The sequence below is a fragment of the Pavona decussata genome, unplaced genomic scaffold (assembly GCF_977016875.1).
Source record: "Pavona decussata unplaced genomic scaffold, jaPavDecu1.1 SCAFFOLD_16, whole genome shotgun sequence".
In the NCBI taxonomy this organism is placed as follows: Eukaryota; Metazoa; Cnidaria; class Anthozoa; order Scleractinia; family Agariciidae; genus Pavona; species Pavona decussata.
In genome coordinates, this window is record NW_028145439.1 from 3,722,501 (window position 1) to 3,749,934 (window position 27,434).

The following is a 27,434-nucleotide window of genomic DNA, read 5'->3' on the forward strand; positions in this document are numbered from 1 at the left end:
CCTCGGCTATCAAATAACAATGTGTGAAGACTGCTGAGGAGAATGCGTCAATTGATGTCATGCTTAAGTGTGGCTTACGACTGCCATCGCAATTTTGGAAGTGTTTAGCCATAGCAAAAGTAGTGACTAAAACTTGATAAAGGGATTTTTTTCCACTTTGAAAATGAAACAACTTTAGTTACTTTAAGATACAGCAGAGTTGTGGGTCAAACTTCCGCTTATAGCCGCGTTAACGCAGCGTAAGTGGCCTGAGAACAGTTTGTGAGACGATCATTCGATGAACCGTGGAAGCACGGACGAATTCGCGTCAAAAGTTCATACGACTTGCATGGAGGGCCTTACTGACCCTTACTGAACCGACGAAGGAATGATAAGTTAACCCAGGTTTTACGATAGTTTCGTGTATCCGTATACGTTTTCAAAACGAGATTTCATAAGGTCCGTTAAGTTACCAAGAGTTTGCAATTGAGATTATTCACAGCAAAAAAAATGAAGGCCAAGAAAACATTTACAGGAATCCTCGTTATTTAAGTTAACACACTAAACCTTAAAGTGTTTAAAATTAAATATACACCAAATTATAACTAAAAATGAAAAGTAAATTAGAAAAACAATAATTAAAAACAAAATTTAAAATAACTTACTTATTAAGATTTATTGATTTGGATTCCTGTAAATTAATGTTGTCCCGCATCTTGTTGATTTTGGCAACTTGTTGAGTACAGTACTGCATCAGTTTAAAAGGAAAACAGAGACCTTGGCAGACTTTAGAACTTGAAAACTATAGCAAAAGTGCTGAACGATTTTCGAAGAAATTGGTCAATCCGTGAAGGCGTCGATTTTGATGATGATAATTCAAAGGTTTTCTATTGTAAGCAGTTGTTACTCAAAAGAAATTATGTAGAGTTATATAACTGGAAGCGAATTATGCACTTTTTGACTCATGAAATTATTTAGTGTAACGTAGATGTGTAACATATCTTATGAGAATGATAGCAAAATAAATAAAATGTTTTTGTCCTCTGTGACTTGAGTAGCAGCCATTTCCGGGAGCAAACAGACATAATAAATATGTGATTCTGAATCAAATAACTTACGGCCGTTGTAAGCAACACCTGTCGGAGGGACGCTTTTGCCTGTGGCATTTTTATGCCAGTTTTGAACAATTAAATTGTCCATACGCCCTTGTTTCAGCTGCTCGCTTTCTGTGCTCCCTGAAATGACTGTTATTCAGGTTACATCAGCGTTGTCTTATGTTGTTCGGCTTTGGACCGAAATGGGAAATCGGGAGACAGGGAATCTTTAAAACGGAGATTTTCTTAAAAAGCGGGAACCTTTACATGTAAAAAGAGGAATCGTTGAAACAAGGATCTTTAAAATGGGGGATCTTTGAAACTAGATATCTTTAAAAGGGGGAATATTTGAGATGGGAGATCTACAACAAAAGCATGCAAGAATCTTTTACACGAGGATTCGTGAAAAGCGGCAATCTTTAAAATGGGTAATCTTTAAAACGGGTAATCTTTAAAAGTTGGTATCTGTAGGTAATCTTTAAAATGAGGAATCTTTAAAAGTGGGAATCTCTGAAACGGGTAATCTGTAAAAGTGTGAATCTTTAAGAGTGGCAACCTTTAAAACAGGTAATCTTCAAAACGGGAAGTCTTTAAAACGGTTAATCTTTAAAATAGGTAATCTTCAAAAGTGACAACCTTTGAAATGGGGAATCTTCAAAAGTGGGAATCTCTAAAATGGGTAATCTTTAAAAGTGTGAATCTTTAAGAGTGGCAACCTTTAAAATGGATAATCTTTAAAACGGGAAGTCTTTAAAACGGTTAATCTTTAAAATGGGTAATCTTTAAAAGTGACAACCTTTAAAAAATGGGTAATCTTTAAAATGGAGAATATTTAAAAATGGGAATCTTTATTTTAAAATAGGTAATCTTTAAAAGTAGGAATCTTTAAAACGGTTAATCTTTAACAGTGGGAATCTTTAAAAGTAGGAATCTTTAAATTGGGTAATCTTTAAAAGTACGAAACTTTAAAACGGTTAATTTTTAACAATGGGAATCTTTAAAATGGGTAATCTTTAACGGTGGGAATCTTTAAAATGGGTAATCTTTAAAAGTAGGAATCTTTAAAATGGGTAACCTTTAAAAGTACAAAACTTTACAACGGTTAATTATTAACAATGGAAATCTTTAAAATGGGTAATCTTTAAAAGTAGAAATCTTTAAAATGGGTAATCTTTAACAATGAGAATCTTTAAAATGGTTAATCTTTAAAAGTGGGAATCTTTAAAACGGGTGAATCTTTAAAATGTGTTATCTTTAAAACGGAGAATCTTTGAAAGTGGGAAACTTTAAAATGGGTCATCTTTTAAAAGTGGGAATCTTTAAAATGGGGGAATCTTTAACAGTGGAAAACGTTAAAATGGGTCATCTTTAAAAGTAGGAATCTTTAAAATGGTTAATCTTTAAAACGGGTATAATCTTTAAAATGTGTTATCTTTAAAATGGGTCATCTTTTAAAAGTGGGAATCTTTAAAATGGGGGAATCTTTAAAATGGTGAGCGATTCCAAGTTTTAAAAATACATCTATTATTTAACAAGAAGCTGCAAGAAATTTTAAGGAGGCAGCTCTTGGTACGAAAGGAATTATATTTTTTAATGTAAAGGCCGACAAACACTTGGGGATATGTTGCAGGGATGCACCAAGCCCTTTCCAACAAGGCCACTTAACTTCGCTCTCCACAGAGCTCTTCTTTATGTATCAGAATGTTGAACTTCGAACTCTATGCCATCTTTTTTTTAACGTCATCAAGAGTGTGTGGTGCTTTGCCCTTTTCTAACTTTGCCATTAGAGGGGTAAGGGCCTTCTTTTCGGTAATTCAATTCAATCAGCATTTTTGTGGTGGTTACGCTCCACGAAGTTTCCTCAATAACTTCATCCATCGAGGCCTCTATCTTAATTGACTGCTACTGAGGGGTGATGGGATAGCCAATGCGGGCTGTTATTGGTTCATTTCTATTAAGTAGCAGGGACACTTTGCGGAGCAGTGAATACCATGCGGCATTGAAAATTAAGGTCATTTTGTCTTCGGTTTTTGACGCAAGAATTCAAGCATGTTGAATTTCATGCAACATGTTGCGGGGACAAAATTTCTCCCCACAACAGACCTTTTTCGCTAAAAAAGGGGCATGGCACGCGAGGAAAACCGAAATTTTTCCCTGACATTTTGGAGAAGAAAACTAAAGATTTTCTTCCTAACTAAATCCGAATTTCGATGCGATTAAGGCCCTCCCAACCGTGATATTCACCGAAATAAACCGTTGAATACCCAAGAGTATAACTTGGTGGACGTCTCCAGCTCCAACACAGAAAAGAAATGATAGGGGACATGTCTCATAAGAATCATCGATAATTCTAACACATTAATCTGCGGACAATCTCGTGATCTATCTTAAACGGGCATTGTCACCGGGGATTTTCAGAGGGTTTTTTTTTTATTCGAAACTGAATTTACCTAAACTGAAACCAAATACGTATTCTTTTTCACCAAATGTCTCTAAAACACAAAGAAGAAACATATCAAGTGATTTTCTTAAAGGGAAAACAGAACACAGTCCATTTCATAGTTTGGTGGAGTTTGCTTTAATATTGAAAAAAGTTTTGAATAGTGCAGGAAATTGTGCCCCCCCCCCCCCCCCCCATAGTCACACACACAAACACAGCCAAAGAAGGCTGAATATGGAGTTACTACAGAAAATGTGAATCCTTATTTTTACAAATGTACAAACAAAAAATCGACATTTAAACTTACACAACTAGGAACCTTTAATATTATTATCTTTAATATTATTATCATACACAACATTTGGCTTGGTAAGACATTTACATAATTAATTTTTAAAAGTTATGAAAAAGGCTGTTTGTTGCCCTTTCCAACTTTTTGAAAACATCTGTTCAAGAATGCAATCTGGCTGTCACTGAAAAAATACCTGTTTCTTTTAAAGACCTCTGCTTCTAGAGAATCAAACACTTCTCCTACTCCAATGTCTACTTTGGTAAAGCACCATGCACACTCACAGATTCCACTTTCGTCCAGATTGCGGAAATCTGTGGTTGCAAAAAAGCGGGCTAAGAATTCATAGAGCGGTTTACTTCCCCTTTTGGCCTCAATGAACCCACGCATGAGCATAAGCATATTGTTTTCTTTTGAAGGAAGATCATACATGCCACGTTGTAATACTTCTGTTTCAATAGCATCAAACAGCTTACTATTTGATTTGCCTGCTCTTCCAAGGGACCAGGCAATTTGGCGTAAATCACCTTTGCTAAACTGCTTAGCATCCTTTGAACATAATTCTCTTTCAATTTCAGCAACTAACATATCAGTCTGTCTCTGGGCGGAAACAAACGAGAAAAGGATCAACACAAGCTCATGAATCTTAAATGTGTGGACACCGCGGGTAAAAACTTCTTTCTCAACAACCTCAAAAACTTTAGCTTTTGTCACATTCCTTTTTGTAAAACACCACACGATTTGTAAAAGTAGAGAGTTGTCAAATGTCTCAACATGGCATGAGGCAAGCTCATTGTCTAAAAAATAGAAAAATTGCTTGCTTCCTCTTTCAGACCTACCAAATGCCCAAAGTATCTTGGTAAGAGCAGCATTGTTCAGATCAGTTGTTCCACGGCTTAGAATCGCTTCTTCAACTTGGAGAAACAACTTGTCTGCTTTGAACTCTTTCTTTGCAAATGACCACACAAACTCAGCCAAAGCACGACTGCCAATTGTCAAGAAGTCTCTTGATAGAATTTCCTCCAAGAAAACATGAAACAGTTCAACAAAAGCATTGTCAGTTTTTGCAAATGACAGTAGTATTCCGGACAGTTCACGATTTTCAAAGTTGTGAATGTTCACCTCTTCATTGAAAATGGCTTCTTCTAACACGGTAAAAATGTTGGATGTTGTCAAGTTCAGGCTTGAGCACCCATTGACGATCTGACAGATCTGAGCATTATTAAAGGCCACGATACGGCGCGACAAAATTTCTCTTTCACAAACATGCAACACCTCATGATCCCTCTCTTGAATTTTGCCTAAGGCCCACATCAAATTTGCAAGATTCCAAGGGTTACAATTAGAGATCTCATTTGAAATACTTTCCAGTAATTCAATGTACAAGCTGCTTTGTCCCTGTTGCAACTTCTCCCTTTCTTTTCCAAGTTCTTTCTTCTGTCTTTCATCTTTTTCTGTGATTTTAGCAATGTTAAAAAGTATGGTCACTCTGTCTCCAATTGATGCAAACTTTCTGACACTCTCAAACAATTCAAGGTGCTGTCCAGTTCTCTTCAGAGATGCTAGTTTAACATTCAGATGTCTTGCATATCTAATAGGATGTGATAATTTTGGTTTAGGCTTGGATGAGTAGTTTGCCAGGGGATTTGGGAAGAAGAGTTTGTTGGCTTTGCTTGTTGGTTTTGCGGCCCTGAATGATGGCCATGATGTGCTGCTTGAGTTGTTAAGCTCTTTCGGTGCACTTGATGAAAGCTTTTGAGACAGACAGGGATACAGTCGCCTATACGAAGACCGCATTCCACAGACTGAAAGCATCTCTGTTTTGAAGCTAAAACACCAAACCTCTTAGTCTGTATTCTGTGAATACAAAAATATATGAAATAAGTATTATGGAATAATTTCATATGACACTATGAAAAGGAATTGTGTAGTTCGAGAAAAATCCATACCAACCCCATGGAAGGTCTTTGGAAATTCCTAGGGGGAGTGGGGGTCTTACAATTTAAAAATTTTAGAACCAAAGTATGAAACCAAACTAAAAATTACCCAGGGAGAGGGGATGCAAAACAAAAACCTTGCATGGGGGAGTATGGATATTTTCTGGGACTGCACATTTAAAGAGCATAATGACAATATTCTTTAAGGAACATTTGCTACACTTTTTCCTCATCATTCCACTTTGTAACTCTGGTTTCCAGCCATGCCCTTACCAGCCTCTTGAAAAGGTCTCACCCATTGCTCCAGCTCCACCCCCCTCCCCCCACCTGACAACATTTACCTGTTTCTGTGGCTTAAAGCCACTAGACTGTGAGTGGTCTCTCTCTTGCTCAAAAATCCGCAAAGAAAAAAGTAAAAGAAAAAAACTTAGTGAATACTGAAGTAAAGTCGCAAGTAGCATGGGCACAAAAGAGAGACCACTCGCAGTCTACAAAGCCATTAATAGTATTTCTCCTTCCTTTTAGAGGTCCCCTAGAACCAACATATTGACACCTCTACCTATCAATCAAAATCCCCTGGGTGTTCCCATGAGCACTTGTTATTTAGTACTACTATCACCTGTTAAGACAGCTGAACAAAAGACGGCTGAATTTGAACTATTTGAATGCATGCTTCACTTTCTAGTAATCAATACTCTAACCGTCTGTGATTTTTTTGAGCAGTTATTTTGTAGAGCTTGACATTGCAAGGTGCATTTATTCATTACATTGGAATGGAATTTCATTGACAACAATCAGTTTTTATTGACTATCAACACCCTGAGGAGCTGAGAATTACATGCAACTGTGCAGTGTATGTTGTAGTCCCAGGGGGGGTGGGGGGGGGGTACTCCGGATTTGCAAGTGATGGGGATGATTGAATGGGGTAAAAAATCAAAACCCAAAAAGACCCCTTGGCTTCCAAAAGATTAAAAAAAAAAACTGAATCAAAAATTAACCCCCAAAACATCCCATGCTGAATTTCCGAGCCTTAAAATTTTCCTGAAAGCATTAAATGATATACCGGTAACACGAAAAATAAAAACATTAGAAATTAAATGTTTGTGTTTGTTTATATTCATCATACCATCTGAAGTTATCTTTTCTGTATCTGGTAGTCATTCTAACATCACTCAAGACACCCAATTAAAGTAGCCGCAAAACAATTTTGGTTGTACTTTATTCGCAGAACTACATGGCTGGGATATGCGGACACTACCACAAATCTTCAGATTGTTTTGAATACCCAAAAAAATCCCTACTTAAATCAAGCTACCTAAAAAAATACATGCCAAATTTTCCTACCCAAAAAAATCCCGGAATTGAAAATTTCAAACCCCAAAAAATCCTTCGATCACCACTGTCACTTGAAATCCGGAGTACCCCTCCTGGGGTTGTAGTGCAAAGGGAGCTCATGGATTCCCTACTGGGTGTTACCCCTAGTAAGAGAATGGGTGCTCACACAAAGTAAAGAAAAAATAAAAATCTTTGAACTCAGCAGGAATCAAACCCACAATCTCTGGATTTAATCTCTATCGATCAACCAACTGATGATGGGGCCATATGGGAGCAAGTCGTGGGTGATTCTGGTGGTAATTGTGGCAAATTATGTGAAAGTGAAGGGTAAAAATGATATGTTGTGCTACTAGCACTAAGGACAAAAATGATTGATCAGATAACAAACTCTGCAGGTCTGGGCCCAGTTGTTCAAAGTCTGATTAAGCTAATCCTGGGTTAGAGTGAACTCTAATCAATAAAGAGTTTTCAAAAATATTTTTGCCCCTCCATTATGAAACAGACCTTTCTTTACCATCAGCTTAAAATTAGCTTCAAAAAAAATTCTTAACGAGTAAGATGAAAACCTGAGTTAACTTTTAATTTGGAATTAGCGCTAATCCACTTTTGAACAACTGGGCCCTGCAACTTGTAAGTTGTACAACCTCATTCACCAGGGGTGCTTACCCTTTACACAAGCCACCCAGATGGAAATTTACGGTATAAATACGAAATTAATTAGCTAGCTTGTCTTAACAGAAGATGGAAAATATGCAAAATGTATGAACATCAGCTGTAAATCCCAAAAGGAGTTATAAAAATGCATCACTTTGACCAGAACCAAAAATTTTCACAAGTATTCCAAATGGAATGATGCATACAGTTTGATTTTCCAACTGGAATTTCCGGGTTTTCCATGTAAATGGTAAGCACCCCAGTTCTCTCCTCTTGGAGTGAGGGAGGAGTAAGACAACAAGGCAACAAGTTAAGGTTGTACGTTGTAGTCCTAAAACAGTCCATAAATTTTCGTTTCTCACTCTCAGTCGTAGCTGACTTTCGGTAGAGCAACAGTGATCAAATTTGGAAGTCATGGGTTCGAATCCCGCTGAGGTCAAAGATCTTTTTCTTTGCCTCACGCGGTCTCTCATTCCCTTACTGGGGCTAAAAACGCTCAGTGGGAAATTCATGGGCTCACCTTGTACTGCACTACAACATACACCAGTGAATACACTACACAGTTAAATTCTCTGACCCATGATGAACAAGTGCTAGCGGCACAACATTCAACAACATTGTATCTTGTGGGCCGGCCTGGTCTAAACTGGCTTTGTAGAATTACACTTTTACTGTTTTAGGAGATCAACAGCCTATTCAACAACGTAACACGCCTAAGGCCTCAAACGTTCAACTTCACCGTGATCACTGCGAAAGCGACGAAAGATCTAATGATCGTGCGATCGTGAATAGTGTTCACCCGCATTAAAACAAACTGGAGGATCTTCTAAGGCCTTTCTCATAAAAAAAAACTCAACTCATACCTTGAGACTCTTTCTCTTATTTCAGAAAGTTTAAAACGTTAAATAGCAATGATCAAGTCCTGAAAAATATATATTTCGCCATCCGCCATTTTCTCGTCCCAAACTTCTGGCGACCGCTGATTATCTACGTGGGGCTGGGGAGGGGCTAGGTGGAGATTTTGGAGCACCGGTAGGGAGTGGGGTGGGTAAGGGCGGGTTCCTTACTTATCCTTAGAAGAAGTAGAAGAGAGGGATCATTATCAGTAGAATCTCTCTGGTTTTGCTTCTTATGAAGGAAAACGAAATTAGTGTTTTCCATAAACACAGTACGAATTTTTGAATTTATTTTTATTTCGGCGGATGTTAGTCCGCTGTCAACCGATTACTTTTCTCGAGGGTATTTCTTTTGTCCATGGGGGATTTTTGAGGTGAACCAGAAGTAAGTGACCTTAGCGTTGTTGAAAGGTTCGTTGTGGCTAGTGAACACCAAGCACAAGAGTGATTACTGAGAAACTGGCTGGAGTTTTCAAATTTATCAGAGCTCTCGCCCACAGGCCTAGGTAAGCTATGCAGGGTCTCTGCAGTGGTTCGCAACATTTTCAATTTTTCCACCCGCCTCAACTTTTCGCCAGTCGAAGAAAGGGTGTCGACTTTGCAACGTGTGGGAGATTTGGTGGTGGCCTGAGGTCAGTCAACTTGTTCTAGAACACTGTTTAAGGGGTTTAAGATCCAGTACTCAGTATATACTTCAAATTTGAAGCCGAACATCTTTAACCTATACTAGCTATTTACACTTCGGTAAGTTTTTTTGTCACTAAGTCCTTTTCCCTTTGTTTGTCTCCTTCTTAACACAAACACTGTCCCGACTGTCTCGTAAAATGTTTGCCTCGTGGGCGCGAAAATGGTGGATTTTACCTCCAGTGAAAGGTCATGAAATACATCCATGCCGGCATTCAAAACAATAACCTCAGTCGAGAACAAAATGAACCAGTTGCTTTCTCTTACTTTTTATACGATATCACTTTCTGTTTCATTCACGTTTACAGTTTGACCGTTCTTCGCAGCTTGGTTTCAAGATTTATAGTCAATTTGGTTAGACGCTCTAGAACAAGGTACAGCACTCTGAGAATTTTTTTTAAAATTAGACCGTTCGGGCTAAAACATCATCTCAAAAGGATAATTTGCCTTTCTAAAGTCTGCTAACACGGTGTGAGGGAATATGTCAACATAGGGAAAGGCTAATGGTCGGATCGGAAATCAAGTGTTGCGCTTTAAGGAGTGTTATAAACACAAAACCGCGTAACCGGTTACGCCTGTTGCACTAGACCGTAAAGCATTATTTCCCCTTCACTGAATTTATTTGTTTTCATTTGAGCTAATCTTTTGGTGCTTCCTAAAGTCAATGTTTAATAATAGAACGTGATAAAAAGATTCAAACTTTTGACCTGCAGTTCTCATGATGGATTCAAACATCGTCATCATGATGAAAGCTGTTGAAGACAGGTACTTTCTTAAAGATTTCACGTGATCTTTTTGCGGTGGTTCTAATTACAGCTAATTTGAGCTTGTGGATGATGGAACGTTGAAATTAAAGCGGCAGAAGTTTCTCGCATAAGCCGAGTAGCTCTAGAATTTGTCCGAGTATTGGGCAAAATGTTCAAATTTTTTTAACTGTACTGAGATTTAAGTTAATTTTTTTCAACTGTTGGAAAGTTTGTCAAATTCGTCTTTGGGCCGCCACACGGGAGGTATGACCTTGAAACATACACACGTTCACACTTTGTCACGTTTGGCATATCCTTGTAAATTTTTTCCTTAGTAAGCATTGAAATATTGATGCGGTATCAAAAGTGGTTATGCTGGTATTTTTGTTATGCTAGAAAAACATTGAAAAAATATTTTGTCAAACCCCTTCCGTTTGTGGCTGTAGTGTCGGCAAATAATCGCGTGAGATTGTCTGAATATGAGTTAACGTTTTTATTGCGCCCTCACGTCACACTTGATCGTTTCCTAATAATATAAATCATTTCCTGAGGGCAAAACCGCCAAGGACAACATCACGGTGTTAACCACAACCTGAGTGTATTAACCACAAGTGTACCACGTTGTCGCTAAAACATCTCAAAGTATTCTAATTTTAGGAAATTCTAAGAGTTCCAGTTGCATTTTAGCCCAGGGCAGACCGACTAGTCCGGCAGAGTGAAGCAATACGGGAGCAGGGCATCGTTTGGTATCTACAACTGTAGCGTGGCGTTTGAAAGTTGCTGTACTTAGAAGCAAAACTCAGTGCTTCTTACAGGTAAGTTATCTGATGAAACTTCAAACTTTCCTTAACTTGACTGATTGCATAATACTCGGCTTGTCCGCTGCCATTTAATTTTAAACGCCAAACATATTTGGCGAGCATTTCGTCGGCAAATTGCCTTGTATGTTAGACTTTTCTGAGAATGGCATGAGTGATAATTGTCAGCCGATATTTATTTTTAATCTTAATTGAAATAATATACAGTGTTTGTGCGACAAAGGTTTCCAGAATAACTGTTGTACAAAAGTTTATACTTATGAAATAGCAATACTGAATCCCTGACAAAAAAATTCACATACAAATGCCGACTTTCCTTCCTAACCAAGGACACCAGACTTTGATACATTACTCAAATGGACCGCGTTTCAGTAATGTTTCTTCAATTCACAAATTAGAAAAAAAAATTACGAAGAAAAAACAAAACGGCACCGCAACACTGTTCAATAACTTCAATAACTCTTTGCATTTTTATGTTCAAAAGTTTCAAAAGTTAGAGTCACAAGTATGATTAAAAGTTTTATTGACCGGTTTCGTGCTTAATTTACTCGTATCGATTCAGTTATCGGCTCGATTAAGTAGGTTCAGACGCATGGGCCAATTTGCACGTTAGAATTTGTCGGCCGTTGGTGTAAGGCGGGATAAAAATTGGCCTGATTCAAAAACGTCTGTTAAAGCAGAGCTAAAGCGCTTCAGGTTTTAATTGATTGGACCGATTTTCGTTTGCTGACTCATTTTCTTGATCAAATAGGGCCAAATCGGCCTAATTAATAGGTACGTGTAAGAGTAAGCCTTTTGTCCTAAGTAAATTACGCAATATTTACACACTAGTAGTGGAACGTTCTGACACCGTGACACTCTTTTCTTTTTTTATAATCTTGAATTTTCCCTTAATTAAAAGAACGTTGAGGCTGAGATTAACTAAAATTTAAGAACATACTAAGAACATTACCCAGGATGAGAGTCAGTTAAGAACATTTTTATTCCGACCAAACGTTTTTAAAATGAACAGTATAAAAATAATACATGTAAAAAAATTTAGTCTATATCGTCCAATTAACCCAAATAATAAGTGTCTTGGTCACGTCCGCATAGATGTATTGAAATACTATAACCGACAACTTAAGAACAACTTAAGAACGTTTCAGGCTCAAATTGCCAAAAACAATGACAACGTTTCAGCCTTAGCCCCAACTGAAAATTAGACGATCTTATTAAAAAAGAAAAGAGTGTAATAAGTTTCTACGATAAGCCAAACATAATAGGGTCGTTGAGTACTTATGACTGAATGTCTCACAGAATAGAAACGTGACGACTTAGAGTCAAAGATGTTCTCCAAAATTTAAATTTACAATTGGTCCTTAAATCCGGATGTCCTTCAATGCATCCAAGTGCTTTTCCTAGAGTGCATCGTGTGTATATGCAAATACTGTCTTCCGGTTGTTATACGAGTCACCACGGAAACCCACTGGCCGCTTGAAGTGTGTCAAGTGTATCGGATTTCTGGAAACTGAATATCACTAAAAATATCTGACTTTTCAAATCAGAATTTTAAACCATGTTAAGGACCGTCTAGAATACAAAATATAACTTTGAAGGCTCTTTGAACTTTTGACAAGGGTTCAAAAATTTAAAGTGAAGTGAACGCGCACAGAGATGTGACTCCTTTGCTAAATATTTTACCGCAGACTGTACGTGTTCATATATTTCAAGCGCAGCGATTTCTCCTTCTGAAACTAATAAATGTTCTATTTAACCATTCAGTCAAATTCATGCAAAGTATAGTAATATGAGTTGAGATGGATGGATGCAATATTTTTTTTAAAAAAATGCTGATTTGCAGTGAGCTGAATATGACAAACTTCTGTATTTCGTCTATTTTCAGAATATTACGTACCTCATCTGTACGAAAGAGGGAGCTACTAAAATGGACGACATTTCTCAGGAGTTTAGTCGCGACTTTGAAATGCAAGAGTTTATTGCACAAGGCACCTTTGCAAAGGTCTTCAAATGCATTGAACGAAAGACGGGTCGAACTTTTGCAGTCAAAGCCTTTCAAACTGAGGATGATAATTTTGACCAGGAACAAATCGACAACGAGGTGGATATTTGGAGAACACTGCAACATCGTAACATCGTGTCTTTGTACGAACGTTTGTACGAGCACAACACCGTTTGGGTCGTGCTGGAATTTATCAATGGCAAGACACTGTTTGATGAAATTTTAAATCAAATCGAATTTACTGAGGGAGAGAGCAGAATAATTACACAACAGGTAAGGGTCAAATTCGTCACAGTCATTAAACAATAGTGTGGCCCAATATATATCTCTATGATATCTCGAGATATCTCCTATTATCATGATATCTTGATATCTATGGTGGGCCATCGCGTTCAAAAGTAGATATCATGATATCTCTATGATATTTTTTGTCATAATGATTTCGTTTTGTTGTCCGAATGGAACCTCTAGTTTATACGCTCCAACTTTGATCTTTGTTCTTTTTTTATGGGGGAAAGGGGGGGGGGGGGGAGGCGGGGGAGTACTTTGGTTTTGAAATACTTGGTTTTGTTGTCCAAATACCTCGCGTTTATACGCTCACTAACTGAGATCTTAACTTTCTTTTAGGAGGGGGAGGGGGAGGGGGAGGGGGCAGGAGTACTTTGGTTTTGTTGTCCAAACGTCGTAGTCTTCAACTGAGATCTTATTTTTTTTTTTTGTTTGGAGGGATTTGGGGGGGGGGGGGGGGGACTACTTTGATTTTGTACGTCAAATCGCCTTTTCCCTATCCCCCTCGTGGGTTCACTGCTCGTTCGTCCGACTTCGCCCTGGCCCACGCAGGCTATTACTGAAGACAACCTTATAACTTTTCTTACAGATTATTGAAGCACTTGATTACCTCCATCGAAGAAACATTGTTCACCGAGACATTAAAGCCGACAACATTCTCTTACAAAACACAAACGGCAAGACTACCGTCAAACTGACGGACTTTGGACTTGCGCGCCGGCTTCCGAGCAACTCTGACGTCATCTCGTGTGACGTAGAAGGCGCACCATTGTACCTCGCCCCTGAGACCATCTTAGCCGATCCTGTTGGTACAGCGGTTGATATCTGGGCATGCGGAGTGGTAATGTTCTTGTTACTCGTCGGGTACCCACCTTTCTGGCAAAACGATGACAGAAAGCTGATGTCAATGATAGTTGAGGGACGTTACAATATGGAAGCGCGCTACTGGGACCGAGTGTCGGATGACGCCGCAGATCTTGTTAAACGAATGCTTGTAGTTCATCCTCATAAACGAGTCACTGCTTTGAAAGCTTTGAGCCATCCATGGATTACAGACTTTGTAGAAACTGAGAAAGACAGTGTGGGAAATTTTATAGAGGACAAATCTGTTGTTAGACAACAAACTTTGAATCAAGCCTTCAATCAGAAATGTATTATTTAATTTTGTTGTCAGTTGGGAATCGGAAACGACTTAAAAGAATCTCATGAAAATAAATATAACACTGATTCATTACTTTTATTATAGACCGAAAAAGCTTGATTTAGCAACCCACATTTGAACGCATATTTACAGCGTGTTTTAAATATTCATGCAACATGACGTCATACACTGCCCAACATTCGTGAAACTGGAACAGCCGGTTCAACGTTTGTTGCATCGTGTATCATTCAGGGATATTCAGCGAGAATATTTAATGTCTGTCTAAACCAACTGACAGATTGATCTGTTCGGATGTATCTTTTGTTAGTCTGCGTAGCAGTCTTTTTCATTTCCTTTAAGCCAAGTGGGGCAAGCACGAAAGACGCGCGAGGGCAATGGACAAAAAGCAGAAAAAATGTAGGAGCGGGTCCTTCCCCCCTTTTTTTGCCCAATGCCCTCGGCGCGTCTTTCGTGCTTGCCACGCCTGGCTTAAAGAAAACGGAAACGAATCCTACGCAGGCTAGCTTTTGTTGGTTTTACGAAAATGCTACTTACTTATTTTTATTTTTTTTTTTCGCAATAACGGCATATTTGACCCTTCTAAGATGAAAGAATTAGTTTTCTTGTATGACGAAAGTTTAAGATGACATTTAGCCGAAGACAAATATACATTATGTTTACGACTAAATCCGAATTCACCAAAATGAACCGTTGGCTGCCTGACAAGAAACGTGAGGCAAAAAAGTGCGACCAGTACCAAACTGCAATATTTGCCCATCTCTATTGGCTAGTTCATTTTATTGAAGTCCCACAAAGTTACAAGCATGGTCGCAAAGTGGCGTGAGCATATCAGCAATAGTCTGAACAGGGACAGGAAAAGGAATGCCACTATCGGTAAGCTGTGCTACCACTGTCTGAAATATAAAGAAATAAAAATAAACTTTAAACTTTACATTGATAACGATTCTAGGTTTTTATTTCAGTGCGATTGTGACGATTGACAGAGAAACGACACAATCTCACAGATAAGGATGTAGGAAATCTGTGGTGAATAGAAGACTACCGTAGGAGCAGTACACGATACTGGAGAATGGGCTTTGATTTTTTAAGTATGAATTCCCCGGGCGGGCAGGGGGCGTGTGTGTGTGTGTGTGTGTGGTACCCATATTTTAGACCTGGAGCCTGTTTCTCGAAAGTCTCGGTAACTTACCGAGGCCGATAACTGTCTTTGGTGACAAATGCTTCTTAACGGAAGTCAATTTTTGTTAGCTTTAATACTAAATTTTCACATCTTATAATTCTATAAAAACATTGGCCAAGTACCATGTCTGTATTCACTGTGTAAGCGGCGAAAAAACGTCTAAAAATATACTTATCGGGCCCGGTAAGTTATCGGGACTTTCGAGAAACGGGCCCCGATAACAATATTTGTAAATGTTTTTTCGCCGATTATACAGTGATTACAGACATAGTATTTGGCCAATATTTTTATAGAATTAAAAGAATTTAAAATTTAGTATTCAAAACTAACAAAAATTGACTTCTCTTTATCACCACCGACACTTATCAGTCCCGGTAAGTTACCGGGACTTTCGGGAAACGGGCCCCTGGCGTCTAAACCCCATTCATGCCTCATTCAGCTAGAATCTATCCCCGTTTCCGTAAAACCGTTTTCAGACTTTCAGACCAAAATGGTTAAAATCCATACCCTATATCAGACGTTTTTTTATTTATTTATTTTATGTTTTTTTTTTTATAATTAGGAAGCTTTTCGTTAGTCGTAAAGTTAAATCAATAGAGTGATATTTCAGGACTGAAAACCACAATTTCTCTTCGGACTCCTGCAAAATGTAGGAGCTTCTAAACAAAAAAGGCGGCACTTACCTGAATATTTACGATTACGCGGAAAAATGTCATTCCCAAAAAGTATGTCCAGTTTGGCAGTGGTACCTTGTCACCAGTCAGCTGACAGTACAAAGAGAGCAGGGCCTGTTCACTGGGAATTCCTTCGGAATAATAACCTAAGAAACACAAGGCCCACAGGTTACACACATTCTAGCGCAGCTTTAAGACTTTTAGTATCATCTGGTGTGTCATAGCCATACGGGAGAAGCTATGACCTGACAGTGTTAGAAACTGAGATAATTGTCAGTGGCGAGTAAATAATTCGTAGTCAAACACAGGACTCTTTTCACGGAAGTGCTCCTTGCAGTGTGCAGGACTGACGCTTGTCGCGTACGCACCAACAAAAATAACCTGGACGGCTACCAGTCTCGCTGTACATTTGTTGGTCACTGGTTCAGTAGAGCATCGTACTCCGGTAGACAGACGTTGACGTATGTCCTCTCCCAAGAATGACTGATTCCAAGGAAAATAGTGGCGAGCTTTGTTTGCCCCCCAATCCTGAACCTCGCATTTTTCACTCAGGCCCCGACCATGCGCCACTCCCTGAATGTTCGGCGATTGTTTCGCTGCATCTTAGAGCAAGACAGTTCTGCTACCTTGGGGAGTTACTACTGATTTGAAGTTTCAGTGGGTGTCAAGTTCTCGTTTGTGTTCGTGTCAGAGGCGTTCACCAATTAATCAGTGTGATGATGGCATACGATGGCGGGAGGGAGCACTGCACGAAAAACGCCATTGCGCAACATCGAATGTGTAGTCAAAGAATTTCAAAGTCCACCTTTGATTCGAATGACAGGTGACAAAGGCCGCATTTGATTTACGCGCGTCAAAGGTGGAGTCAAATTTGATTCGAATCAAAGATATTTGTAGAGATATCACATATTTGATCCACCTTTGACGCGCGTCATAGGCGGAGTCGAAGTTGTGCTACATTTGACATCACCTACTTGATTTCAATTTGACGCGCGTCAAAGGTAGGGTCAAATTTGTTAATACATTTGAACTCACTTTTGATTCGAGTCAAAGGTATATGCAAAGGCTTCACATATTTGACGTATTTTTAATGCGCATCAAATGTATTGTCAAAAATGTTATTATATTTGACCTCATCTTTGATACGAATCAAAAAAAGAGCAAATCCAATCTTTCGTGCAGTGGAGGGAGGAGGGCCGGGGGTGACGAGTGACGTTGGGGGGTGGACAGGTGCATGCAGATCACATGCTAAAATATCCACGTTACATATCATCCTTCATGAAATATAGTTTGGTGGCTAAATAACTAACTAACGTTTTTACAAGATGGAGTATTTTGCGACATTTCATAAACAGAATTGCACGCGCTTGGAAAGGATAAACATTACAACAACAAAGCCAACCGTTGCCTGTTGACTCTCCGACAAAATCAACCGAATCAAAAGAAATTTCAGTTGCACAAGTTTCAAAGCAGAATAGAGATCTACTTACGTACCAACTTTCATCATGGGCATAAACTCTAGCTCGGGCGGAAAGTGAAAAGGGAAGCAAAAATAGGCCAGGTCCTCATATGGATGTCCCCAAGACGCTCCTTCCCAGTCTATCACGGCCATGACCTGAGGCTGAAAACAGAGAAGATGACGATGGCGGCGATGATAATGACGATGATGATGATGATGTGGGGACTCTGGTAATAAACTAAACTAAGTAACTGACTCACTGACTGACTGACTGAATAAATATAATTGACCCACCACTAGCGAGTTCTTTGTCACAAGGTGGCGTGAGAAATATATTTTCCAACGAGTATAAATATAATTATTAGTTCATTGTATAATGCAATTTCAAGGTTTTGATTGGCAAAGTGGCCATGGTATATGAGCCATAATAACATGCATGAAAAATAGCGGCCGTTAAATTGTCTTCTGTTTGTTCTTGCAAAGCGAAATCAGCAAAATTTAGCAATATTTCTTGATTGTTACTAATGAAACACTTATTCCACTCGAGCTTGTTGGATATGAGATGATTATAGCCAACTCGGCGCCACTCGCCTCGTTGGCTATCTATCATCTCATATCCAACGCGCACTCGTGAAATAACTGTTAATTACACACACTTCGAAAGGATAAATATTACACAACAACAAGAGCCAACGGTTACGAATACTGTACAAGTGACCCTTCGACAAAATCAACCCAAACAAAAAGAAAAAGCTCTTTCCCTTTTTGCCCTTCAAGCACTAACATTTCCCTTTTTTTTTTTTTTTTGAGGACAAGGTATTTCCTCCACGTAGAGGGTCAATTCTTCCGAGGTAATAATTACATTTTTCTGTTCAACACTGCAAGAGATTGCGTAATAAAATAAAACCTAAAATGAAAGTAAATTGGACTAAGGGCAATATGAAAAAAAAAAGCATGTCCTTTCCTAGCACGAGTATCCCTGTAGCTCAACAGTTGATCATCCCACGGCGTGCTGGGGATTATGGGTTAGAGTTCGACTGGGTGCCCCGTTGTCTTTGTAGTTTATTTCTCGTGAATGAATTTTACTTTCATAAATTTTAAACTTACCTTTTCGGATTGAAAAATCATATTAGAAATTCTGTAATCAGCGTGGTGGATTACTGAAATTGGAAAGCATGTAAAAAGCTCCGTTCAGTTTTGACAGTAGCGCTAAAAATATCAAAATGAGCTAGTTAATGCCGGGTTGTCACAAGTCCGGCTGAACCGTGGTAAAAACCATACGAACGCGTTTGAATAAACATGGCATTACACATAATCAAATACGTAGTTACTCCATTTCGTTTCAAAGCACTTGATGTCCAATAAGTCGTTTCCGAGTTGCTTTGAACCTCATTAGAAAGGGTAGAGATTTTGTTTTTCTGGTAGGTTCCACAAGTGAAAACTTGACTTAACTTACTTGCTCATATCAAAGACAGAAGCAATGGATGGCTTACTTGTGCTAAAAACTGAAGGAACAACGATTGTAAAAACCGCTAGTTCTCACGGGTGATTTTTTTTCCAATGCATTGTGCCTAGGATCCCGCAGCTTCTGACTAGTCCCCAGTCGTCTTCATCTTTATACAGGGCGCGCGAAGCGGGGAGAGATGGGTACTGACAAAGGGAGCGCAAGGTGCGATGGGAAGGGAGAAAACGAGAGAGGAAGACGACGTCTTCTCTTCCTCCCCCTTCCCATCAACCCCGGCTTCCTCACGCTTCCCTTTGCTGCGCGCTGTATGAAGACGACTGGGGAGGAGTCAGCCGCAGCTTGAAGTGAAAACCCTCCAGCTTATTATTCACCATTATTAATTTCACGGTAACACGACGTAAGTCTTGGCAAACTGTATCGAGCTGAGCGTCTTTGTCAACATACAGATAAATGTAATACCGACGTTTGTTTGTTTCACATCTTCCTGCTTGAAAACATAGACTGTTCACTTTTCCGCTCCGTAAGGTCGGGTAATCGTGCAAGAAAGCGACTACTGGAGCAAAACAAACTTTGAGAGACTCACGAGACTAGAGCCCGGCGTGCAGCGAACGAGGAATTAGTCCCAGTTCACGCTTGGCTCTTTTGCTAGATTTGGTTCTGTCAGCTAGTTTTGTGACTTTCCTCATTGATAGAAAATGCTCGCTGCTAGACTATAAAAAAGGGATTGACAGCAATATCTCAAAACACAAGGCCAACAATATGGTTAAAAAGGAACAGAATACTGTCAACTAAGGAAGTTACGATAACTGAGAAGGAAATGCAAGTATCAGCTGAAACTGATTTTGACTCTCGACGCGAGCGTTATCTTTTCCCTCACAGGCCGTATATTCAACCAGCTGATATGCAAGAAAAAGGGTTTCGTGAAAAAGATATTCCTTTAGCAGCATGAAAGGACATTTTGGGGTTATTAATCAAGGTTATTAATCAGGGGCACCTGATTCATTACGGTGGATATCTGTTTGGAAGCTGAGGCCCTAATCGCCACAGAAATTCGAATTTGCGGCTGTGAAAAATATAAAGTTTTCTTAGGCAAAAAGTCAGCTCAAAATTGAATTTCACAAAACAGGAAATCTAATTCCTTTCGTTTTCGAAGAGGTAAGTATGGGAAATAAACTTCAGCCATCGTTGTCGTGAAGCTAACAACAGGTGAATTCGTGGAATAAGGACTAGCAGTACTAGCAGTATGCAGGATGTTTGTCCCATGAACCTTGTTTAATGGCCTTTAATAGTTCCCACGAGTCTCCTGTAGCTCAGTGGAAGAGCATCCGAACTAGTAATCGGAAGGTCTTGGGTTCGACTCCTGATAGGAGCACTCGGATTTTTTTCCGAGTATCCCTGTGTTATTTACTGATTAATACATCATTCTCACTCAAGAACAGTACAGTTTGCAAAACTTTCAGCTTCGTTCTACAAGTTAATTAAATTTTTAGCTAACGCATCCGAACAGATCAGAGATACAACATTTTTAGTATTTCGTTTAAACGCTCTTGTTGGGTGCCTTTCATGCAACAGAATTATACATCTACTGGTTATTATTAGTATTTTTTTTTACCGGGTTTCTTGTCCTGCTTGGGTATATTGTCTTTTAGCCACTCCATTAATTGATGAGCTTTGGGGACCGGCTTCCTTTCTGTTCTTTTGAAACCTTCATAAAACATTTCCAGCTAGTAAAAGACAAAGAAAAACGCTGAAGACAAATCAGCCTATCCCGTTGTGTATGTACGTTCGTGTTTTATACCGAGAAGGAAGAAGGGTTAAAAAAACAAAACAAAAAACGATTACATGTTTGTTAAAGCCACTGTTGTGATAAATTGGTGCTGGACACTTACTACACCGTTTAAAGCAGAAAAAAATCGAAATTTTCTTGTTACTCCCGAAGTTTTCCTTCTCGCCCAGCTATTTTTGACTCTTTGCGTGGCAAATTTTCCAGTACTCGGCCGTTATTCTAGGATATTAGACACACCCGATGTGGTTCATTTACTGTAAAAATGTCACTTCACAGATGGATAGTGAGTTAATTGGAGATTTTTAACACCGTTTGCTTGCAATTAATTCGGACAGTAAACTGAATTCTATTTTATGCAGCTCCACACTGAATTTCCTTCTTTCTCGAAATATTTTTTGTGTCGAAATAATTTTTTGGTTTTGCTTGAGTTTCGTTTTTGCCCCCGCAGGGTTTTGGCCTCGAGGAGGCACCCTAGGATTCCCCGCGTGTATACATATAAGGAATTTCAAAAGGTAAGAAAGTAGGTACTGTAAGTAAATTTGTTAGAATGCGAAAAATCTCGATTTGATCAAACTAGGCGCGCACGGTGGTCTCGGGTAATATTTCAGCAAGCGCGCAAGGTGCTGTCGGGTAGCTGTCATTCTGCAACCACGAGGTCTTCGAGCAGCGTTTGACGGTCTTGCGAGCAAGAGTTTGCCTTTCGTCGTCCTCTAGCAGCATTTCGAGTTCTTTCTAGCAGTGTTTCAAGGTCTTGCAACCACGAGTTCGCATTTTGCCATCATTTAGCGGCATTTCAACCACGAGTTCGCGTTTTGCCATCTTCTAGCAGAGTGTCAAGGTCTTGCAACAACGAAGTCGAATTTCGCCATCTTCTGCATCTTTAGCAGCCTTTCAAACCACGACGTCACATAATTATACATACAATACGTTGCTGTTTCGCAAAACAAAACTGTATGACTATAATAGATTTCAATGTTAAATTTACAGAGAAACATGCTAACCAGTTACATGGATGTTAACTTCAATAAATATTCAAACGTTTCTTTTTTTAACATTCGTATGCACAGTATTTATATCCAGTAAAAACCATATACAGTTCTTAAACAGATCTTCAAAAGCGGGGGCAGCTCTTGTGAAAACTATTACTAGTTATAAAGTTAAGAGATCAGTACTATGCTGTATACAACAACATGGGCATAGTGAATGCGTACATAGGCTCTTACCCTGTGTTTTATAAAGTTTTCCTTATCGCCAATGTCGTCAACATGAAGTGGATCTGTGTCCAAAGTATGAAGCTGAGCCAATGTTCTTATTGCAGACTCAAATATCGCTTTGGTCTCGTCAGAGGGAACGCCGGGTAAATTTGCATCCGGGAACTGACGACCCTGAAAAGAGACAAATCACACTCGTACCTGGATGTCAAATAAACAGATCAAAACTGATTAACGTAAAAGTTCTTGCTAGTATGCTTGATGATGGCGTTCTCGTAAATGTTTTGTTTCGGAAAGTCGCGAACCTTTTACTAACAGTGTAGTTGTCCTGGTTGGGGCTCCACTGTTCTTGTCAAATTAAAATCATGATTGTTGTAGCCAGCTCTCTTCATCCACAATTATTTTTAATTGGACGGGAAAAATCAGGGTGAATTTTGCAAGAGTCAAAAGATTCGTTTCAGCTCCAAAACAGTTGATGTATCCCTTATGCCTCTCCAGCTGATTGTGAAAAATAGAGTTGGTTCTCGCACAAAACCGCACACGAAAAAAAAAAAAACAACAACAAAAAAAAAAACAAACAACAACAACAACACTCGTCGTCCTAAAGTAAGAGTCGCGGTGAAGTAGATAAGAGGTGATTACATTTGAAGGAAAACTCGGTTGTTCCAGAATCAAGACAAATGTAACAGTTCAGTAGTTTCAAAAGTTATTTTGGTATCAGATCTGTTTTGACTCTGTACCTTGATATACTCCATGACGTAGAACTCTTGGCCCATGATCGTCTTGTCCTCGCAGTAAAGATACATTTTAGGAACCGGAAATGAAGTCCCACCGAGAGCAGACATGACTTTGTATTCGACATCGACCTGTGACATTGACACAGTAAGATAATTAATTACTTAGACAGGCCACGTGAATATCTCAGGAACTCGCCCTTGTGAATTGCGCTTCTCAAACTCGTTAATAATTCATCAAGCCAAAACAAAGCAAATCACTACCGTGAAGGGGGTTTAGAAATGTGATCTTAATTATCATAAAATTTTGTGAACCTTTGCTGCGAATTTCTCCATGAATTATCAATAGTTTGAGAAGCTATATCAAACACTCGAAAGAGTGTTTCCTCCTCTTTCCAAACACCTCGAAGTTGGGTAAAAAAACTCGGCTGCGCCTCGTTTTTCCAACCTTCTTCTCAGTGTTTGGAAATCGGAGGAAACACTCCTCCTCGTGTTTGAGCTGCACAACTTTCATCAGAAAATAGTTCTTCATTCACTTGCAAATGTAATTCTCATGTCGATGTTTTGATCGAGCATTCGCTTTCATCAAAGGGCTATAGGCTTTGCAAATGGCTGACTCATTCTTCTCGAAGATTTAACCTCATTGCACTCGCAAGACGTCTCTAACAAGGTGGGGCAACCACGCGTTTTATTACCCTTTCACTCAAACTGGCTAGCGTTAATTAAGACCGAGACAAGGTAAGACTGCTATGCACATAACTGACCATTTCGTTTTGAAGAAAATTGAGAAAACAATTCCAACATAGAGTAACTACTCAGTAATGAGTAGTTTTCATTTGAATAGTCACTCTGTAGGATTTCATTTACAGACGCGAATGGTAGAACCACCTTGTACAGCATAAACAGCACCCCAGGAAAGTACTACTCCGTAGCCTTTATTTGAATGGTCACACTTTAGGATTTCATTCACAGACTCGAAAGTTAGAACAGCATAATAAACAGCACCACAGGAAAATACTGCTCCGTCGCTTTCATTTGAATGGTCACGCTTTAAGATTTCAGTCATTCACAAACTCATAACTTTCTTGGACAGCATAAGAAACAGTACCCCGTGACCACGTTTATCCTACATTTGCCGCTCGCTTTTTTCGGTTTCTTAGTAATTGAGTTTTTTTGGCTCTACTCAAAGGCCAGAATGATTTTGCATTGTTCTCATCTCCTCCAGCTTCACTTTTCAAGAAAACATAAACGCCAATCATATCTCACGTATGCCTTAGTCGTTTAAAATCTCTCTAAAAAAACCAACTGCTAGGATAAAGCTTTAATTAGTTTGTTTTTTTTAAAGAATGCGTATAATGAATTCACTGATCTTACCTTGTGGAATCCTACGTACAGCTCCACTGGCGACTTGTGCCGCAGCACGAATTCTTTGCCATTTTTTCGAAGCAGAAATGTTGGATTTGAAGTCCCAGCACTGTATAATCAAGACAATAAAAATACCATTTGGAAACGAATTCTACACGTTGTGTGAGTCTACAATGCCTGCATAGTGGATCCCACGAGTTGAAAATCCACTGGCACTTACTTTTTAGTATCATTTTGAAAACAAAAAGACCACTAACATCCAGCAAGAGAGCTAATTACCTCAGGCTAATTTCCTCGGCATCTTCTCTAGCATCCAGCTGGAAATCTAGCGAATCTCTGCCTGATCTCGTTAACAAGTCATTTGAAGGTCTTTGAATACTAAGTGGCAAATGGAAATTTCCCCCTAAAGCGCGAATACGCGAGAGTGTTGTTTTTCCTCAACCTTCCCCTTTTTACTAGATTATCCCTTCAGGAATCCATAATATAATTTTTATGAAGACCCAGTGGTGGAGTGATTTACTCGTCAAACTTGTCGTAAAAAAATCGGAGGATCGGTGGTTCGAGGCTGGGTCGGCGTCTACGTTGCTGTGCTGTTTCGTTAGTTTACTCCACAATGTCTCTCTTTGTTTAAATCGGTACTGGCGACATACTTGCTGGGGGTTACCCTGCATTTAGCCTGCGTGACAGGCATGTGAAAAAAAAAAAAAGCGTGGAGCGAGCCCTTTATTTTTCATGCGCCTACGCAGGGTAGCCTGCGATGCAGAAACGCCCCCACTGGCCAGACAGTCGTGGGAAGCCGGGAAGCGGGGCGATGACGGATTATGCCTGATTGTTCGTGCAAGGGAAACAGAGTCATGTTTCGCCCGCATGGGCAACTTAGGGCACCTTAATTTTCACCATAAATATATTTTGCGGCCAAATTCTGGTTAGAGTATTATTTCTTTATTAATTTTTTTGCCGTTCTCTAACCTCTGAAACGGGCAACAGGGATTTTAAGTGAAGGGCGCAGCACAGTGAGATGGAGTGTGACATTCTACTGACTGCTTCATCACGCCACACGTGTGTATATCGTCACGAAGTACCCTTTTGAGAAAGGATAATTTGTCCTCTCGTAGTGGGCAAATAAGGTCAAACAAGAACCAAGTGTACTTAAATCCGTCACTGATAAATAAAGAAAGCTAAAAGAATAGTGCTATAATGATGGATTATGATCACGACATGAGCAAAACTGGTGACAGAGATTGTTTATTAATTAGTGTAGTCTCGCAATATTGCAATGTTTACTATTGAGGCCCTAATTAAAATTCACAATTAAAAATGTGAGACCATGCATGACATAGGTACAGCATCGCACAACGTACAACTTATTGACCGCGTTTCCTATCGAACCACTGCGAATTCACACACTCTAAACGCTATCGATCATCTTTTAAAAACACATTAAAAGATCATTCTACCGTATGTTTTAAAATATTCAAAACAGCAAAAGATATGATTGGTCGAGGCCGATCATCTAACATACACATCAGCACCCTTGCCAAGGCGAACTGGTAAGTTTTTTTTAAATTTTCGTCCAAGATTGATATTTTAGGTCTTACCTAAACTTGAAAATTTTCAGCTCCTCGTCCCCTTTTGGAAAATCAGTCAGGTTTTGCTTGAGATATTCCTGAAGTTTAGAGCTGTCGAAGGTTTGCTCTTCCATAATGAACACCGTTCGCCAATTTGCGTTACCGCGATTGACGTCATTGGACAACAAATAACGTCATCATATAACGAACAAAAATGTCACACGCGAAGCGTTTTGAGAAAGTCAGGGAAAGTCGCAGGTTCAGTTTAAATACCGTATTTATTCGATTTACCGCCCTGAACGCTTATTTAATTTTGGGCCTATGAGAGTGGGCGCATATTCTAGGAGCGCGCTTATTATTTCCACAACATTTTAAGCTAGCGAGTCGAGAGGGTACGCTCGCAGCGGAACTGGAGCGAGGAGAAATAAAAGAGAAGAGACTGGGGGAGAGGCTTTTCCCCGCCTCTCCCCAAGCCCCCCTCCGCTCGCTCGCTCGCTCTAGTTTTTCGCGCTCGAATTTTGCACAACCTCTCGACTAACCACAGCTAACCAGAAAGGAACTGCTTGCAGTCTACATTTTTAGAGTATAACAAAACAAGGCATAACAAATTTATTTCGCTTCAACAAGACAATACAATGTGTAAAATATAACATAAACGATATAAAAGTTCATCGACTACCCTATCTAAAACCAATTTTGGAACACAACTGACGCTCCCCTTTCTTCACGCTGGGATAGTACACAATTTTTGTTGTTAATGTTGTGAGGGAGTGGGGTTAGTCTGCGTGCAGACGTCTCCTATTTTCTTTGCGGCGCCTGTACACAGGCTAGGGTGGGGTGGGCCTTTATTACCAGTTTGGGCTTTCAGGGTGGGCGCTTATTCGAAGGTGGGTTAATCGAATAAATACGTTAATACCAAGTGTTACGCTCGTTGACAAGGTCGGCCAAATTCCAGGTCAACCCAACGAAAATATTTGAGCAAAATGACGGAGCCCAGCAAGTGACATGGTTACCCCTCTCCTTTTTAGAGTGATTTTACTTAACCCGTGAAATAGGTAGTAGGATACTACGCGCTATTATGAACTAATTCCATTGTTTTCTTTTGTTTACCTGTGGCTATTTGATACTAGTTGTTATTCTCCGTTTCACGGGTCAAGTAAAATCACTGTAGCATTGCGCAAGTATTACTACTGACATAAACAGCCCTTCCAATGTAAATTCTCATTGTACCTAAAGAAGGTTGGTTTGGCCAGCCAAAGCATAGTACAAAACCACATAAAACCATTCTATTATTAAAGTGTATTGCTCTGCTTGTGAATCATTTTTAGCTCTGGTGTCCACTTTCTTGCTGGGTTTTTAAGGACTTCATTTTCGACTTTCTGGTGGACTTTTTTGACCCAACTTTGATTTCGCCGCCGGGGAAGTACAAGATATTTTTTCCAATATTTCGAAAGGCCTTTCTTCAGGGTATGCTTGCTCAAACAAACCTTGTAAGAAGAAAGGCCGTACCTTATATTGGAAAAATATCATGTACTCCCCTGACCGTGAAATCAGCCTTGCTCTTTTTTTTAACCTTATTTGTTCTGGAATATTTTGTTGATTAGATCCTTTGCTAAGAGATCCGGTACTTATACTTTGTCGCGGTCCTTGCAAACACAGTTAATTACC

At 39.4% G+C, this 27,434-nt stretch overlaps 3 protein-coding genes and 1 long non-coding RNA gene across 9 annotated transcripts in view; 2 read left to right on the top strand and 2 right to left on the bottom strand.

The window, feature by feature from the left end:
• Window positions 1-1,014, top strand: part of LOC146487407 (uncharacterized) — a 4,799-nt gene extending 3,785 nt beyond the window's left edge. For 3 of the 4 annotated variants that reach the window (XR_014857825.1, XR_014857830.1, XR_014857833.1), the window contains one exon: window positions 1-1,014. This exon is cut by the window's left edge and continues 116 nt beyond it. This is a non-coding gene — a long non-coding RNA (uncharacterized LOC146487407). The other variant, XR_014857826.1, reaches the window with a different exon arrangement.
• Window positions 1,015-3,781: 2,767 nt separating this feature from the next.
• Window positions 3,782-8,706, bottom strand: LOC146487408 (uncharacterized). 3 transcript variants are annotated; one of them, XM_085087912.1, is made up of 2 exons: window positions 8,592-8,706; window positions 3,782-5,652 (listed from the first exon to the last, which is right to left on the bottom strand). In XM_085087912.1, the coding sequence occupies exon 2, from the start codon at window positions 5,615-5,617 to the stop codon at window positions 3,914-3,916; it is 1,704 nt and encodes a 567-aa protein (XP_084944038.1). In that variant the 5' UTR covers window positions 5,618-5,652; window positions 8,592-8,706; the 3' UTR covers window positions 3,782-3,913. The 3 variants fall into 3 exon arrangements, with proteins under 3 accessions (XP_084944038.1, XP_084944027.1, XP_084944032.1); XM_085087901.1 differs by having other exon boundaries at window positions 3,782-5,646; window positions 8,581-8,706; XM_085087906.1 differs by having other exon boundaries at window positions 3,782-5,659; window positions 8,592-8,702.
• A 1,273-nt stretch (window positions 8,707-9,979) lies between these two features.
• Window positions 9,980-14,402, top strand: LOC146487409 (calcium/calmodulin-dependent protein kinase type II alpha chain-like). Its single transcript, XM_085088625.1, has 3 exons — window positions 9,980-10,869; window positions 12,758-13,147; window positions 13,752-14,402. The coding sequence occupies exons 2-3, from the start codon at window positions 12,800-12,802 to the stop codon at window positions 14,322-14,324; spliced, it is 921 nt and encodes a 306-aa protein (XP_084944751.1). The 5' UTR covers window positions 9,980-10,869; window positions 12,758-12,799; the 3' UTR covers window positions 14,325-14,402.
• On the bottom strand, window positions 14,301-26,110 carry LOC146487410 (acyl-CoA dehydrogenase family member 11-like). The gene is made up of 9 exons (XM_085088579.1): window positions 25,797-26,110; window positions 24,208-24,307; window positions 22,840-22,965; window positions 22,112-22,273; window positions 20,715-20,826; window positions 18,745-18,797; window positions 17,673-17,799; window positions 16,188-16,324; window positions 14,301-15,217 (listed from the first exon to the last, which is right to left on the bottom strand). Exons 1-9 carry the CDS (start codon window positions 25,898-25,900, stop codon window positions 15,101-15,103), a joined length of 1,038 nt encoding a protein of 345 aa, XP_084944705.1. The 5' UTR covers window positions 25,901-26,110; the 3' UTR covers window positions 14,301-15,100.
• Between the last annotated feature and the right edge of the window lie 1,324 nt (window positions 26,111-27,434).

Excerpts from the sequence above, each read along its gene's own strand:
- LOC146487408 (XM_085087912.1), bottom strand. The coding sequence starts at position 5,617 with ATGCTTTCAGTCTGTGGAATGCGGTCTTCGTATAGGCGACTGTATCCC.
- LOC146487410 (XM_085088579.1), bottom strand. The coding sequence starts at position 25,900 with ATGGAAGAGCAAACCTTCGACAGCTCTAAACTTCAGGAATATCTCAAG. Across the intron at positions 24,308-25,796 it reads CTGAAAATTTTCAAGTTTAG|TGCTGGGACTTCAAATCCAA; the intron begins GTAAGACCTAAA and ends TTGATTATACAG. Across the intron at positions 17,800-18,744 it reads TGATTTTTCAATCCGAAAAG|CCTCAGGTCATGGCCGTGAT; the intron begins GTAAGTTTAAAA and ends CTCTGTTTTCAG.
- LOC146487409 (XM_085088625.1), top strand. The coding sequence starts at position 12,800 with ATGGACGACATTTCTCAGGAGTTTAGTCGCGACTTTGAAATGCAAGAG. Across the intron at positions 13,148-13,751 it reads GCAGAATAATTACACAACAG|ATTATTGAAGCACTTGATTA; the intron begins GTAAGGGTCAAA and ends CTTTTCTTACAG.